The sequence below is a fragment of the Maniola hyperantus genome, chromosome 9 (assembly GCF_902806685.2).
Source record: "Maniola hyperantus chromosome 9, iAphHyp1.2, whole genome shotgun sequence".
NCBI classification, from domain to species: Eukaryota; Metazoa; Arthropoda; class Insecta; order Lepidoptera; family Nymphalidae; genus Maniola; species Maniola hyperantus.
This window is the reverse complement of record NC_048544.1, coordinates 15,394,155-15,411,575: the sequence shown is the minus strand read 5'-3', so window position 1 is coordinate 15,411,575 and position 17,421 is coordinate 15,394,155. Positions and strand designations below refer to the sequence as shown.

Genomic DNA, 17,421 nt, shown 5'->3' with positions numbered 1-17,421 from the left:
TAAAATATATCGATAGTTTTTCAGAAACAAAAGTAGAAGTAAGAATTTATTACTCGTATTTAATTACTTAAAACCAGTGTTTGGTCAGCGTAGCGTATTCTTGCATACATTCACCTCACTTAATAGGTAATTATCCCAAAAACTAATAATACAACGTAAAAATAAGAAAAATATTTATTTAAAAAATATGCACATACTTTTTTACTTATTTTATATCATTTTTAATCTTTTGTATTTTTTTATATAACGAAATTTTCATTTAAAATTTCGATAGTGAAAATGTGCTTATTAATGACTTATATTATTATATAATACAAAATAAACCTGACCGCGCAAAGGCCTACCAAACATAATTAGTAGGTATATCAATCAATAAAATGTTTTTTCTTTCCAATCAATCATTTATTTATTGCACATTGGGTTTACATGGTAATTCCAATATGGTGTACTCTTTGTCCAAAAAAATTAAATGTAAGTTATTAAATATAACACGTATTGCCCTTACAAATTAGCAATGCAAAAATTTTCTCAATACCTGCCGCTTTTACCCCACAGCAAAATTCCATAAGACAGATATGACACTATGAAAATAAATTAGTAAACACACACGGTGGCCTCTTCTATTTTTAACACGTCATTATTTACCATTAGGTTAATGTTATGTACATTCTTGGCGATTTAATACATAAATTTTATACATTTCGCGCCTATCACTAAAATTGCGTTGCTTTAATTTTTTTTTAAATGTATTAAGTACGTGAAATCACAGAAATCGACCAGTTTTATTACAATGAATTGAATTATTTGAATCGATACAGAAATGAAGGAATATTGGATCGAATTGTGACATGTGATGAAAAATGGATTCTTTACGATAATCGTAAGCGGAAAATGCAATGGCTGACCCCAGGTCAAACGCCGCAACAGTGTCCTAAAGCAAAGCTTACCAATAAAAAGGTAATGGTAACTGTGTGGTGGTCTCAGCGTGGTGGCTATAAGTATAGGTAGCGAAAAAATTGTGGTAATTAATAATAACTATTCTTTACTTGACTTGAAGACGGTAATTTAGTCGTTAATAATAAAGAAAATGTTTTCATCGATATCGATAATCGAACCGCAATCACTGTCGTACTACTACGTAATTTCATGCTGTTCACGCGTATTCAAATTTTAACCTAATTTGTATATATCGAGGGTTGCAATTGTTTAGAAAAAACAAAATATAGCTCGTGAGGAGTGTGTCTCGTTTCTACCGAATTATTACGTACTCAATTACTGAATCGGTACAGTTCTCGATTGTTATTTTATTATAATAATTTATGTAATTTAATTTATAGAAAGCGTTTATTACACCAAAAATACTTACTTTTGAAATGAAATTCCATCTTTTTGTAAATTTGATGTGTTTGATTAGTTCTTGCACTCACTAACGGCACAAACAGGCATTTTTCACCCAGCGTGTAAGACGTCGTCACACATCGAAAACGATTCTGACAATGACAAAATCGATTCCGCAAACGGTGTTTATAAACGCAGTGGATTAAAAATCCATTACTATTGACAGAGGGGAATAATCATGCGAGGCGCGTCCTTAGGTTAAATCGTCCAAGGCCCGATCCGTCCAGTAGTTTGAGCTATGCGTTGATAGATCAGTCAGTCAGTCGTTCAGTCAACAGGTAACGGGTACATACTACCACGATTTTTTTTTAAATTTATTTATTCGTATTAATCACGTAATTGTACAGCTTTCTTACATTTCTATCTCGCCAAACTGTGGCCCTACCGCGGTTGTTTGACAGCTACAATGTCACGATCGCAATCATCTCTTATTGGTTAATGCTCGCTCACTATTGGCCACAATGCATTGTTGCAACAAGAATCGCACAAATTCAGCCAATCAGAACTATTGAGATTGTAATAATGATTGATGCAGGTTTTAGATAATCGCCCTACTGGTGGGCCAATTTGACGTTTTTATTTGTCGATATTTCAAGCCAACTGCACGGGTCGTGGTCACGACGGGACTGCGGTGCTGCGAGAGATGAAGTCCGAGCTGTCAAGGGCAGTAGCGAACTACCCTCTTTCTTGTTATTTTCGCTGGAACTTCACGAAACATTAGAAAATCGTAACAAAATAACAAAACAACACTTTTCGCATTAGATAACGTAGAACAACAAAGTTATTCTACTCTTGTTGCAATTAATTGAATATTCAGCCGAGGTAATTGTATCTATTCTAGATAACCTGCTTGTTACCTGCTAGTTAGCGCATAATGTAGGTGCTCTATATAAAGACCTGCCATTATCGTGATAATGGATCGAATATATAATTGGTGGGGGCGGCGCCGGTGATATGCGCTTGATTTTACGATATTATCGAACTTTTGCAATACTTATTACCTATTTATCTATATTTATAAAAGGAACTGACTGACTGACTGATCTATCAACGGACAGCTCAAACCACTGGACGGATCGGGCTGAACTTTTGCATGCAGATAGCTATTATGACGCAAGCATCCGCTTTGAAAGGATTTTTTAAAATTCAACCCCTGAGGGGGTAAAGTAGGGGTTCGAAATACATGTAGTCCACGCGGACGAAGTCGCGGGAATAAGCTAGTAATATTATAAAGAAGAAAAGTTTGTAAGTTTGTTTGTATATGGGATAATCTCTGGAACTACTGAACTGATTTTGAAAAATCTTCCAACAGTATAATAAAACTACACCATTCCTAAGTAAAATAGGCTATATTTTATTTAAAAATAAATAGAGATCCCTACGAAAACTATAATAAGCTACCCGTGCGAAGCCGGGGCGGGTCGCTAGTTGGATAATATAAATGTCACCATACCAAGTGGGGTATCATACGAAATAAATACATGTACATTCTAAAACGGATTTTTATTTATTTTTATGCATAATGGTTTTTGATTTATCGTGCAAAATGTCGAAAAAATACCCTCAGTGCGCAAGTCTGTCTCGCACTTGGCCTACGGATTCTCCTACGGATCTCCTTGAAACGAAGCGTTACATGAATTATTACTTATATTATTATTTTATCCTATCTATTATTATAAATCTTATTTTTAAACGTAATTAAGTATATTTTTTTAATTAATTTGCATTCTTATTAAAAGTAGTTGTTGCGAAATGGCAATACCCATTTCCAAACGCTAGCAAAAGAGGCCTTTGGACTTTTTCTCGGTTGAGAGCTCGCTCTGGTGGCGAGCCGAAGTTTTTGTCTATTTACATTGTTCCTTAATTTAAAATAAAATTGATTTTTCTTTAAAAATAAAACGTAATTAATCTAAAAGTGCTCCCGTAAAAGGGAGCTACGTTTGGATTTGAAAGCGTGGTCTGGACTTAAAGGCGGGTTTAACCCCCATCAGAAACCTCCATCATCTAGTCAGCACCGTCGGGTACCCACGGCAACATCTGCTGACACCGAACTCCCGGCCTCACACCATCTACGAGGCCGACAACACGAGGGGAGTACACATTACTGCCGCTAGGGCAAAGGCTGAAATCAACGTAACACCACGACCCTATAAATTTTGTGTGCCGACCTACGAGCTAAGCCGCGGTAGTTTTCTGTACCTACTATCATTTTTATATTATTAAATTTCTACCGCGTGCTATTTATGCCGTTTCATTTCCATCATTTCTCTCATTATCATTTTTTTTTACACCCGGTACATCCTCAACTCTGATTTGATCACTCCAAGTAGAGAAACTCCAAGCATAGCTCTCTAGAGCCATCGCCCGCTGAGTGACGCTGAGCTTTCTTATGAGGCCCATAGCTAGCGACCATCATTGAATAGATATTACTTAGGTAGTATTTAGCCATAGAATGAGAACATATAATTACTGCCCCAAAAAGTATACTATTTCGACCAAATTAGGACGTTAATCAGTAGTCAGAGATCTATAGTGGAAAGTTGAAACGAAAAAACTTCGTTAGAGTGTTACCTAGTTTGGTAGTTCATTACTCGTTGCTAATATGATGTTAGCGAATGGCGGAGTGGCGCCATGACTTGAAAATTGATTACGAGTTTTTGTCTATCTTTTATCAGTTTGTATCTTTATGGTCTAAAGGTAAACGTATCGAAAGTGTTCGAGCGGGTAACTAAATGAAAATGTATCTCATGTTTTATTAAATTTCTGTCTGAGCTGGGAATTATGTTAAAGTTTCATCATTTACCGCGCGAATTTATGACAGTACTAGCTGATGCGCGCGTGGAATAAGTTTTTTAAAAATCCCGTGGGAACTCTTTGATTTCCCGGCATAAAAAGTAGCCTATGTCACTCTCTTTTTATCTAGGTATACCGATGCAAAAAATCACGTCAATCCTTTGCTCTGTTGCAACGTAATTGAAGGACAAACCAACAAACAAAAACACTTTCGCATTTATAATAAAGGTACTGATGGAAATTTTAAAATAAGCGACTAGGTACGTACTAGAAACCTGAATAAATTATTATAATAATCAATCCTATCTGAAATCTGTTGATTATTTACTTAGGTATAGCAATGTTGCTGAGTAAATTATCAACAGATTGCAGACGCTTGATTAATTATTAATTTTTACCGGTTCAAACGAAGAGGGTTCAAATCATCTTAAAAAATATGTTTTCAACATTTTTTAATTTTGTCATAAATCCCCCATACCTAGAAGTATTAAAAAATCATCTAATTAAACCCATTCCACTTGTTTCAGCACGCAAACGCCGTCCGCGAATCAGCACGCCTGATCCTCGACTCTCCAGTCCCAGATTCCGAAGACGCCATGATCCTGGCCAAGGCTCTCCGCACCAGACCAGCAGTCAACATGCTGCCAGCCGCCAAAGCCGGCACTTTCTTCGCTAGAGACAACTTATCCAATTTTATCGACTGGTGTAGAAAGGCTCTGGGAATTCTCGAATGTCTTCTATTCGAAACCGATGATCTATGCTTGAGAAAAAATGAGAAGCATGTCGTATTGTGTCTTCTAGAAGTAGCCAGAAAAGGGGCCGTGCTTGGAATGCCTGCTCCGCTACTTGTTCAGATGGAAAAACAAATTGAGAGAGAGTTAGCGGGAGAGGAATTGAGACCTGATGATTCAGCGCTTGGTCTAGTCCCGTCGGGACCTCAGCCGCAATTGGTGACAAATGATTTGAGGAGTTTGGATGAGAGAGTCAGGGATTTGGTGGCGAGATGCTCCTGTCCTACCCAGTTCCCGATGGTGCGAGTTTCGGAGGGGAAGTACAGGATTGGTGATACCAGGTTGCTGATTTTCGTTAGGGTAAGTGTTCTCCTTTAAATACAACGTTAGTTTTTGTTGACGCAAAAACCGAAACACGTGTCGAATATTTTTACATAAAAAATATCATATAAAAAATTTTAAAAATATTTATTGAAAATTTACGAAGTTATAAGCTTGTTGTGTTTAGTCGTTGTCCTTGAAAAACATGGTCAGTGGTCACCCTAAGCGAGTGGCTGTGAGCGAACGGGACGGCTGGCGTCGATCGAGCGCGCTCCCGCTTGCGTGGCTCGAATCAGCTGGTGCATCATGCATGCCGTCATTCAACTAGGTGTTTGAACTTGCAGGATTGTAAAGTATTTTTTGGTCAAAATATAACCCGTAGTAAAATGATTGTAATCGATTCTGTTACTGATTTTGAACAAACTACATTCAGGTTTTGCGTATACTAAAACTAACGTTGTATATACATTGAGTACCTACTTAACTACCTCGATGATCACGTGGTTAGCATGGACGAGATCTTGCATTAGATTCCTGGATCTGGTCAAAAATAGTTAGGTACTGGATCTTTCTGATAAGAAATTCTAAGTATATACTTACTAGCCCGAAGTTAGAAAGAGGGGTGAGGCACTCTCATACTTCGGAGAGCAAGCTTGCGCAGAAATTTTAGAGGTTGAATAACAGCTATGATTTTGAACATATTGATTGCGATATGTTGTTTATGCGACAAGGTTCAATGATAGTGGATGATGATGCGCCAATTATGCTAACTAGATGACTCATTTGTGATAATTCGTTTGTGCTTGTTTCTATGGACTTGTCACGATTTTGCATATAGCAGTAAATTGTAATTGTTGTCTTTGATTTGCCGATTGAAGTCATCATACTAATATTACAGCTTTTATAGAAGACTAGCTTATGCTCGCAACTTCGTACGCGTGGATTTAGGTTTTTAAAAATCGTGCGGGAACTCTTTAATTTTCCGGGATAAAAAGTAGCCTATGTCCTTCCCCGGGTTGCAACCTACCTCTGTACCAAATTTCGTCAAAATCGGTTGAACAGTTGAGCCGTGAAAAGCTAGCAGACAGACAGACAGACACACCTTCGCATTTATAATATTAGTATGGATATCGGACCTAATATCACAGAAACTAAAACCTATATTACAATTTTGTTATGAATGTTATGATTTTCATTGATGGGAAATCGTATTAAACATTTCGCAGGAAATTTTAATCAAATTTAATTGGTTTAATTTGCTGATTTACGTTTATAAATTAGGAAATGGCTAATTATTTAGATTGATTATTTATTACTAAATCATCACGAATAACAATTTCCTAGAAACATCACATTTATGAAACACTACTTACTTAACCGATTTCCACTTCCAACGAAAGGAGGAGGTACAATTCCGTGCGTATTTTTAGGGTTCCGTAGTGCCAAGTGCGAGTCAGGCTGGCGCACCGAGGGTTCCGTACTACAGTCGTATTTTTTCGTCATTTTGCATGATAATTCAAAAACTATGATGCGTAAAAATAAATAAAAATCTGTTTTAGAATGCACATGTAAAGCCCTTTCATATGATACTTGATAATTGAAAATACTAATTATTAGTTCATGACCACAATTTAATTTTTTTTGTGCGATCTAGGGACTAATAAGTATAACTAATATAATAAAATAATAAATAATAAAAAATTAAAAAAAAGTTTTGTAACTTTTAAGAAACATGAATGAGTGTTTACAACTATAAACAATTATTGAATTGATTGTGACAAGTATATGATATAAAGGTGAACAGGAAGACAGACTGACATTGATGGATTACATTATTTACTTACTTAACTTGTTGTACTAGTCTAGGATCTAGGATTATGAGTTGTGAGTGAATCACCAGATTATGTCTAATTAGTGCTTGCTAAACATAAGCTATAAACAAGTTAGGTTTTGCATAGTAAGAGGATTCTTTACATAAGTTAAACGATGTTTTTAATGTTGTTTATGAAATAAACTGGTCAAGAGAGAAATTCTCCATGTAAAAGGTTCTGTACCATATTGGCGTCGATTTTGTTGTCTGTCCCTAAACTAAATTTAGAGTATCTGCATCTTTTTCTTTTTAATAAAGCTAAAAAGGACAGGCAATGAATTTTATATATTTTAAAGGCTCTAAATTTTAGTGCACGCTACAAAAAACAATAGGCTCGCGTCTGGCAGCTAAGATTCAAATTAAATTTAGGCTTTGACAGCTCTAAATTTAATTTAAATCTGTCAAACTGTGTCGGTCCTTTTCATATTACATTAGTAAGAAGAGGATGCGAACACTCTAAAATTTAGTTTTGCTCAGAATCAGTACCATTAGGTATTTACTAAATCAATTAAGAACAAATCACTATACCTACTCGGCTAGAAACTAATAGATATAAAATGATACCTGCGACTTCGTTCGCGTAAGTTTCGATTTTCTTTAAATAGTGTGAACTTTTGCATTTTGCATAATATTTAATACCTATATGGATTATGTTTAGGAAATGAGTAAACATAAAAATCTATACATGTATAAAAGGATAAAAGCTGACTGACTGACTTACTGACTGACTGATCTATCAATGCACAGCTCAAACTACAGGACGGATCGGGCTGAAATTTGGCATGCAGATAACTATTATGACGTAGACTAAGACAGGATTTTTGAAAATTCAACCCCTAAGAGTTTAATTTTCAAAATTTGTGTTGTCCACGCGGACGAAGTCGCGGACATGAGCTAGTAAATAAATTTGCGATTGAGATAGCTAAAAGCAAAAGTGATCTACCATCATTGACATCGTGGGAAAGTTACTGAGACGGACTGTTCGTTGTCACATACATACATACATATACATGCAATATTCATTTCTACAGTACAGCCATTGCATTTTAAACCTTATCCTTTCTACAGAAAGTCTAAATCAGTTTGGCGTGGTGTTTGTTGTCCTCGTTTCACCTATAGGCCTGAACCTTGCGACCCTCGATAAGGAGTGATTGACAGGAACTGATGCACCAGTGTAATGAGACCTGTAATGTTGAGGCTTGTACCTTGGAGAAGAGGTCCGTTAATTGGTCCACATTGCGTCTAAAAATAAACTTCCTTTTTTTAGGGTTCCGTACCTCAAAATGAAAAAGGAATATATAGGATCACTTGGTTGTCTCTGTATGTCCGTCGTGTCTGTCAACAACACCTATAGGGTACTTCCCGTTGACCTAGAATCATGAAATTTGGTAGGTAGATAGGCCTTATAGCACAAGTAAAGGAATAAATGCGAAAACCGTGAATTTGTGCTGACATCACAAAAAAAATAATATTAAAATGTCTTCATGAACAAACAATGAGTACAATTTTCAAAATAATATAACTATATCAAGCGGGGTATCATATGAAAGGGCTTTAACTGTATATTCTAAAACAGATTTTTTAATTGTGTTGTAACACACAATGGGTACAAAAATCAAGTTAGATACGCTAAATTGGGCATTACCATCGAATTAGATGTGCTGAAATATCGAAAAATGCACTAAATCAAATTAAATGCCCTGAACTATCAAAAAATGCACTAGGTAACTACATCTAGTGCCGAAAGCATTTAGTTGGAAACATTAGGCATTAAAATCAAATTATACCTATTATGCACTGAAGTGTCAAAAATGCACTATTATCGAAAGCACAAAATTGGCAACATTTCATGTTACTGCAGTTACATATCACTGCCGTTTCGTGTCGTATCTGCCCAAGCCTTTACTTTTGGCCAAGTACACCAAAAACAGGTTGGGTGTCAGATTGCTGGCCACAAATAAAGGTCAAGCTCCAAACGCTGAGTACAATATCGACTGATTTGATTTGACCAAACAAGGGAACGAACTGCCTATGATTCATGCACCTTAATGGATCTCGTATCCACTTTTATAGACCAAAATACATCGATTATCTCTATTTATATGTTATATGCTATAGGTTTAATAGGTCTCCGTTGAATTAAAACATGTGCACTTTTGAAACGGGCTTATCATTTCTAGGTTGAGATGGAATGCAGATGGTTTTTATTTCCTTATTGCTTGATTGGCAAATGAATTTGATATTATATATTGGTATTAAATAGGCATACACGCGTTGATATTCTAGTTGTTAAGTAAGTCGACCTCCAACGCGGGGGCTTCGTTTGATTCAAGACAGCTCGGAAAGATTAGTGCATCCTCTAATCTTTTAGAGCTGCAATTAAATATCACGTCTTGCTTTAACGGCGAAGGATATCATCGTTTGGAAACCTGCGTGCCTGAGAGTCGTCCATAATATTCCCAAAGATATGTGAAGTCTGTCAATCCGTACTTGGCTTGCGTGGTGGACCTTCTCATTCTGAGAGGAGACCTAGAGCTCATGAATGAGATGATGATGATGATGATAAATTTGGGACCTCGAGTAATAAGTTTACAGTACGTATCATAAGAGATGAAACCGATAACATAGTAGAGCCTCAATAGCTCAACCGGCAAAGGAGTGGACTGAAAACCGAAAGGACGACGGTTCAAACTTCAAACCCCGCCCATTGCACTATTGTCGTACCTACTTCTAGTACAAGCCTGACGCTTAATTGGAGAGGAAAGGGGAATATTAGTCATTTAACATGGCTAATATTCTTTATTAAAAAAAATGTCCATATAAGTCATGGGGATGTCACGAAAAATAATAATAAGTGCCCTAATTAGCATCTCAGATGATGCCTTAAATTATAATAAAGTCTACTTTTTCTCCAAAAAAAAAAAAAAAACAAAAAGCTTGTGGTTCCTCCTAATATTCAAAATCGCTACCGGATAAAATAACAATTCCTAATTTTCAATTTCTCGTTTCCAGATTCTCCGCTCCCACGTGATGGTACGCGTCGGAGGCGGCTGGGACACCTTGGCCCACTATTTGGACAAACATGACCCTTGCCGCTGCCGCGCTCAACACCGCACCTCCCTCTCAGCACGCTTAGCCCGCCCCAAGCACGACCTCGCTGGCGCCACTGTCACCTACGAACGACCAGACCCTGGCCCAACATCTCTCCCATACAAGGAACCAACCTCCCTCCAATATAAAGAGCCAAAAACATACGAACCAATGTCGCTTCCATACACAAAAGTCTACAACGACGACCCAAGATCTGGCCAGTATTTGTCAAGCAACAAATTAGATGCGCCAAGCAGTTTGCCATACATGGGAGATATAGACAGGGCTGCATCACCGAGCAGGAAACATCTTGCTCCAAGAAATAACAGTCCTGGAAGAAATAACAGACATTCTTCTTCCCCTGACAGAAGAACCAAGATTGTCACATCGAATCATTTAGTTCCCAACCCTCATTCCATCAGGAATAAGAGTCCAAGACCGGTTTCTCCAGCGCCAGCAGTGGAGAGCGCTTCGGACAATGGGTCAGAGGTGTCTGATGAAGGGTACAGGAGTCTTGGGGTGGTAGCAGGGTCCACGCAAGGATCTCCTTCTACGAAAACTACGAATAGATATTCGCTGCACAGTCAAAACTCTATGGACGACGCTGATTTTAGTGGTGAGTTTTTATTATTGTTTTTTTTACTTTTATTTATTTGGACACATGTTAGCCCTTGACTGGAATCTCACCTGGTGGTAAGTGATGATGCAGTCTAAGATAAGAAGCGGGCTAACCTGGAAGGGGTATGGCAGTTTTTATTAAATCCTTTTGGTTTTTACACGGCTTCGTACCGAAACGCTAAATCGCTTGGCGGCACGGCTTTGCCGTTAGGGTGGTAACTAGCCACGACCGAAGCTTTCCATCAGACTAGTGGTCATGAACTAGTGTGAAGTAAGATAACTGTATCAAGTGGGGTATCATATGAAAGGGATTTACTTGTACATTCTAAAACATATTTTTTATTTATTTTTAGGCATAATAGTTTTTGATTTATAAAATGACGAAAATAATACGACTGTAGTACGGAACCTTCGGTGAGCGAGTCTGACTCGCATTTGGCCGGTTTTTTTTTATTTTTTCTGATGACGAGTTCGTAAAACTCTCTCTGCGTAAAACTAGGCTGTTCAGAACAATTATCGCTCGCACGTGCTTCAAAGCGGAAACTCTGAAACGATGCACGGAATCGGTTCCGTTCGGGCGGATTACCAAACGACTGCAGCCATCCGTCGCGTCTGCTGCAACGGCTGATAATTAAGTCTTCACGTTGTAGAAACTTCCACGATTGCGTCCGAATTGCCTGTTATATCTAACGGAATGTGATGTAGGTATAGGCCTCCGTTACGTCCACTATCAGGACTCGGCTAAATGATCAAGTTCGGGCGTTTATAGGTTCCGTACCTCAAAAGGAAAAACGGAACCCTTATAGGATCACTTTGTTGTCTGTCTGTCTGTCCGTCTGTCAGTCAAAACCCCTACAGGGTACTTCCCGTTGACCTAGAATCATGAAATTTGGCAGGTAGGTAGATCTTATAGCTGACATTTGGGGAAAAATCTGAAAACCGTGAATTTAGGGTTAGATCACACAAAAAAATTTAAATTGTGGTCATAAACTAATAATTAGTATTTTCAACTTTCGAAGTGAGTGACTATATCAAGTGGGGTATCATATGAAAGGTCTTCACCTGTACATTCTAAAACAGATTTTTATTTATTTTTATGCATCATAGTTTTTGAATTATCGTGCAAAATGTCGAAAAAATACGACTGTAGTACGGAACCCTCATTGCGCGAGCCTGACTCGCACTTGGCTGGTTTTGTGGTATCATATCAGTAATCATCACCTGTCTTCGTTTATGCCAGCGTTCTGGTTACACCCTGTATAACTGGAATCGAGTGTGGCTTGAAAGCTGCGAGTAGGTATGTGTGTATGTGACACACGCATTTTGCTAGTAAATATTATATTAGAGTACAGACATTGAAATACTACATAGAGACGAGAGATCGTTGAGTATATTATGAGATGGTAAACATGATTTTCTTTAAACAATGTCTATAACTTTTTCTCAACTTTCCTTAGTTCGCAGACTGTTTCGATGACTTGTAAGATTTTACAAGTAAAGGCGTCAAAATTTTCTTTTTAATTATCCTATTATCCATACTAATATTATAAATGCGAAAGTGTGTCTGTCTGTCTGTCAGTCTGTCTGCTAGCCTTTCACGGCCCAACCGTTCAACCGATTTTGACGAAATTTGGTACAGAGATAGCTTGCATCCTGGGGAAGGGGGGGATCCATCCATACTTTTTATCCCGGAAAATTAATAGTTCCTACGGGATTTTAAAAAACAGAAATCCACGCGGACGAAGTCGCGGGCATCATCTAGTATATATTTTAATGACTCGCTTGCTCGTTTGCTCGCGTTTTAATTAAAAAAAAACTTATGAATAGATTTTTTTTTTTATTTTTTTTTATTAGTGCATTTTTTTTAAAATAAATATTTGTATTATATCCGACTACAAGTGTCAACTAATACTACTATCTATTCAAAACAAAGCTGCAGCAAATCGCAACCATAGCAGGTCAAATCGCAAACATAGCAGGTCTACTATATCCGTCAATGTGATTATGCATACATACATAATGATTGTCCGTGCGCAATTTATCTACACATGGTGTCATAATATGGGAGGCCTTGATTTGATGTGCATGCTATTGTATGGACCTTGTATAGACTCATTGTTTGATAGCCAAGTCAGCTGTGACTGGAGACATTGCCTAAAATGTGTTTTAGGTTTCCAGTAAAGACTGGAAAACAAAAACTACTTTTTAGGCCCTTTTAGCCCTGCCATTTTAGCCTTCCCAAAAAAGTTTAGCAGGGCCCAGATTGCAGAGTTGACCTAATTTTTTTACACTTTCATTAAGTATCTAGATTAAAAAATCAAAAGCACTAAATTTTGATACTAATAAAGAATAAAAACCAATAGATTAAGGATTGGTCTCGGCTGCGCATAGTAAAACACATCTAAATTCAGATTCTATTAGATTTGACTCGCTCCAGCAATGCATGGGGCTGCAATGGCTTGTATAGTGTATACCTAGTATGGTATAATAACATTGTAAATTGAAAAATTAAAAAGAGCAACCGCCTAGTTTCTTGCTGGTTCTTCTCGGTAGGAATGGCATTCCGAATCAGTGGTAAATTAAAACTACCTGACGATTCAAAAGCACTTGTAAAAAGTTTACTTGAATAAAACATATTCTATTATATTCTATTCTATTCCTAAAAATGTAAAAAGTAAAAAAGTCATTGAGCCTTTCTGAGAAAAATTGATAGAACCAGGTCTTCGTAATAATAATATAGGTAAGAATTGCTTTCTGATCCAGGCTTGAAATCTCCGATTAGAGTTCCAGTTAAAAAAAAACTAAATTGGCTCTTGCCCTTATTAGAACCACTACCCAATACCTTTATACTACAGCGTGTTTGTTTGTTGGTTTGTCCTTCAATCATGTCGCAACTCGCAACAGACTCAACAGAGCAATGAATCGACGTGATTGTTTGCATGGATATTGGATATATAGCTAAGCAGTGACAAGGCTACTCTGGAAAAACAAGGAATTTCCAAGATTTTTTTAAAAAAACCTAAATCCACGCGCACAAAGTCACGGACATCATCGAGTTAATGGCAATGCATCCTATAACTGCCAAAACTCATTAAAAATAGTTATTAAAATCCAGAGCAACACAATCTATATTTTTGAAATCGAAAATCATACGCAAGTGAAAGGACAACGAATCGAAAGCAAAACTTAGGTCCTTTATGGGCACAATACCTCACCGTTTTAGTATTCCAAACATTCCTCATAAATCAGCCCTTATTTCCTGAAACAAAGGGTTCAAATTGTGATTGAAATTGAGAATGTGAACTAGTTCAGACGTGAGAGTATTTGAAAACAGTTGGGGAGTGAATCAACATTTTGAACGGAACAATGTGGCAGACCAAATATGAGCTATGTTTTTGTGCTTTCTCAAGTGGCTTGCTTTAGAATTTGCATTTTGCTGCAGCAACTAAGTAGGTAGATAAAAATATAGGTAGGTATGTAGATACAAAATTCATAATTTATATATTTCTTGTAGGGATCTTTGTAGGACAACAATAGACTAGCGTCTGTGACTCTCTCACTGAATTGGACAACAGATTCTACTAAGTAGAGCCGGCAAGAAACTCAGCAGTAGACTAGATAGGTACCTACCTACTCTTTTCAAATCATAAAAATATATTACAATATAACCAATTTAACAACTTACTAAATATTAAGTAAGTTGTATGTATTAGATTATAATGAGGCTGACATGTATATAAATATAAAGGCCCCTAAATAAAAAAAGTAAAAAAAAGTTTAGGATCTTGTGGGCAACTAACGGCTTACGCAGTTGCTTCCAATTAACTTCAATTGTTTTACCCACTTTTTTTATTTTTTATTAAAATCTAAAAAAATATTTCGAAACCATCAGATCTCTGGAACTATTCAGTAGAAATTGCTTTCCAAACCAGTGGTAGAGTAACAAATGTAGCATAAAATACTTACCTAGATTACGTCCTACATTAAATAAATTTTTCATCTCACTCGCTCGGAAAGAATCCGTTTGCCCTTTAAAATCTGAGCGGAAAGCTCAGATTTTGCTCGCTAGCGTGCAAAGTACGAATGGAAATTATTCTATGGTTGCGTACCTACTGCAGTGCGACAAAGCCCTCGCTGGCTCGGAATTCAATACAAACTCTCGCGACAAAATAACAACTTTGCAGCCTTGCATAACAAATAACTATTGAATTTAAATAGAAACACACAACCAAAACTTCGGCTCAAACGTTCGGTCGTCCATGTGCCGACCTTGCATCACGACCTCAAATGTATTTGGCGAAGGAATAAGGCCTCGTGTCATAATCGTAATAGAGCATAATACGTTCGGATCACTCACAAACGTGGGCGAGTATCGAATAACCAAACCTGCAGCCCGGCGGTTACCTTTTACGTTGCGAGAATGCGTCTAAACCTCGTCCGCCTAAAAGGTCTTATTAGTGATTTAGGTGAGATAAAAATAGAATAGACCTAAGTACCTATGTGAAGAAAACCTGCATGCCCGAGAGTTCTTCATAATGTTCTCAAACCGTTGAGCCTCGATAGCTCAACAGTTAAAAGAGCGGACTGAAAACCGAAAGGCAGTGGCGTGCAGGTCATAGAGGCATAAATGCACTGCTTACCCCAGTTGTAATAGCTCAATGCATATTTTTCATTATGACCTGCCAGTAAACAGGTTCCTACCTAACGAATGCCTACCCTGGCTTCTAACCTTGTGCACGCCACTGCCGAAAGGTCAGTTCAAACCCCACCCTTTGCACTATTGTCGTACCTACTCCTAGCACAAGCTTTAAGCTTAATTGGAGGGGAAAGGGGAATATTAGTCAGCATGATACACTTGGCTAATATTCTTTAAAAAAAAGGTTTGTGAAATGTGGATGCACTTGGTTAGGGTGGTAGGATGGCCAAACTCTTCTCATTTTGATGGGAAACCCGTGCTCAGTAGTGAGCCGCCGATGAGTTGACGATGATGATGATGATGATATAGGGGAACCACCAATTGAGATCGCAGGCAAGGGCTAACTTCTATTTAAAAAAATCTTAGGGAATCAATTCGAAAAACTTCCACTGACTTCCGCCATAATATACGGTACGAGTATTAGATTCAAACATTGTCAAAAAGTTCTCGCAAGATTTTCGGCGGCTGCCCTTGCAATGCTTGGACAAATTAACCACCTTAAAACTGCATATTTTTAGGAAACCACAGCCCTAGATATTAGTTTCTAGAATGTGTCTGCACGTATGGTTGCTTAATATTCAAATGAGAATAAAACTACGATTGTATGGAGTAAGTGACGGAGAGACTCCTCTTAATCTAATTTAAAAGATTGCAGTTGCAATATGTACCTAATCTTGTCTAATCAAGTTAAATAAAATAGAAAAATCTTTATCCATACTAATATTATAAATGCGAAAGTGTGTCTGTCTGCCTGTCTGTCTGCTAGCTTTTCATGGCTCAACCGTTTCACCGATTTTGACGAAATGTGGTACAGAGGTAGCTTGCAACCCGGGGAAGGACATAGGCTACTTTTTATCCCGGAAAATTTAAGAGTTCCCACAGGATTTTTAAAAACCTTAATCCACGCGTATGCAGTCGTGGGCATCAGCTAGTTTTTTATATGTAGTAATCAATGTGCAATACTTGCCGTCTATTTAATTTATTCAACAAGAACATTAATCTTATTATGTACCGGCTTATTGTATGTGAATCATCATCTCAATAATTGTGCATTAGTAACTTGTATAGAATTTATGTACGCAGCTTCCCAACACTTTGCACACGACACCACCTCATACTAAACTAACATATAAGGCTATACCAGGCCGATCTCGTGATATTAGCATATCGACATAACATCGATTATTCTCATATTTATAATCTTTGTATGGATATATGAATTAAGTTGATGTAACGGCGCTCGCCTTTTATATCATGCATATTATCGTAATTCTTTAGTTTGTTTTTGTTTTGAATGCATAGCCAGTGTTATTTACATAAGACGTGTTGCGTCAGTACTTGGTAGCGGTTATGTTGAATAAGGGATGATTTGCACCAGCATATTGTATAATAAGGAAAAGGACGTCATCCATCCTGGCAAGGCTGCGTTCGAGCTCCAACAGTATCCTGAATATGATGGCGGGAAAGCTGGATACGCCAATTCTCCAGCATTTCATTCAAGTTCTCGTCCGGTAAATACGCAGAGTATTGACCGGACGAGGGCTTGAAAGTGATCCCAAAGTCTAATTGTTTGCGCCCTATTATGATAGCTGTTGTAAAAATAGAATAATAATAAAATGTTTATACTAACATAGTTTTTAAGCATTATACTAACAAAAGATACTAACATAGTTTTTTAAGCATTATATGTGTACTAACAAAATATGGGTCTTTGTTGCCTTATTAAATAAAGAATTAAATTAAATTAAATTAAAAATTGTGGCGGGTGCGAGCCGTGCCACGTACGACGCACGGACGACGTATGGATGCAAAACATCACGTCGACGAATATTTCAATATGACACGAAAATACACGCGAAAACACACGAATCCGTGCCTCCGTACAACGTACGGACGGCGCCCGC

The 17,421-nt window shown here is 37.4% G+C and overlaps 1 protein-coding gene across 2 annotated transcripts in view; it reads left to right on the top strand.

The window, feature by feature from the left end:
* The window catches only part of pigs (pickled eggs), a 192,374-nt gene that overhangs the window by 171,477 nt on the left and 3,476 nt on the right, over window positions 1-17,421 (top strand). For both annotated transcript variants that reach the window (XM_069500891.1, XM_034971630.2), the window contains exons 3-4: window positions 4,719-5,282; window positions 10,126-10,819. In XM_069500891.1, the coding sequence (XP_069356992.1) occupies window positions 4,719-5,282; window positions 10,126-10,819 (1,258 nt within the window). The remainder of the gene's footprint in view (window positions 1-4,718; window positions 5,283-10,125; window positions 10,820-17,421) is intronic.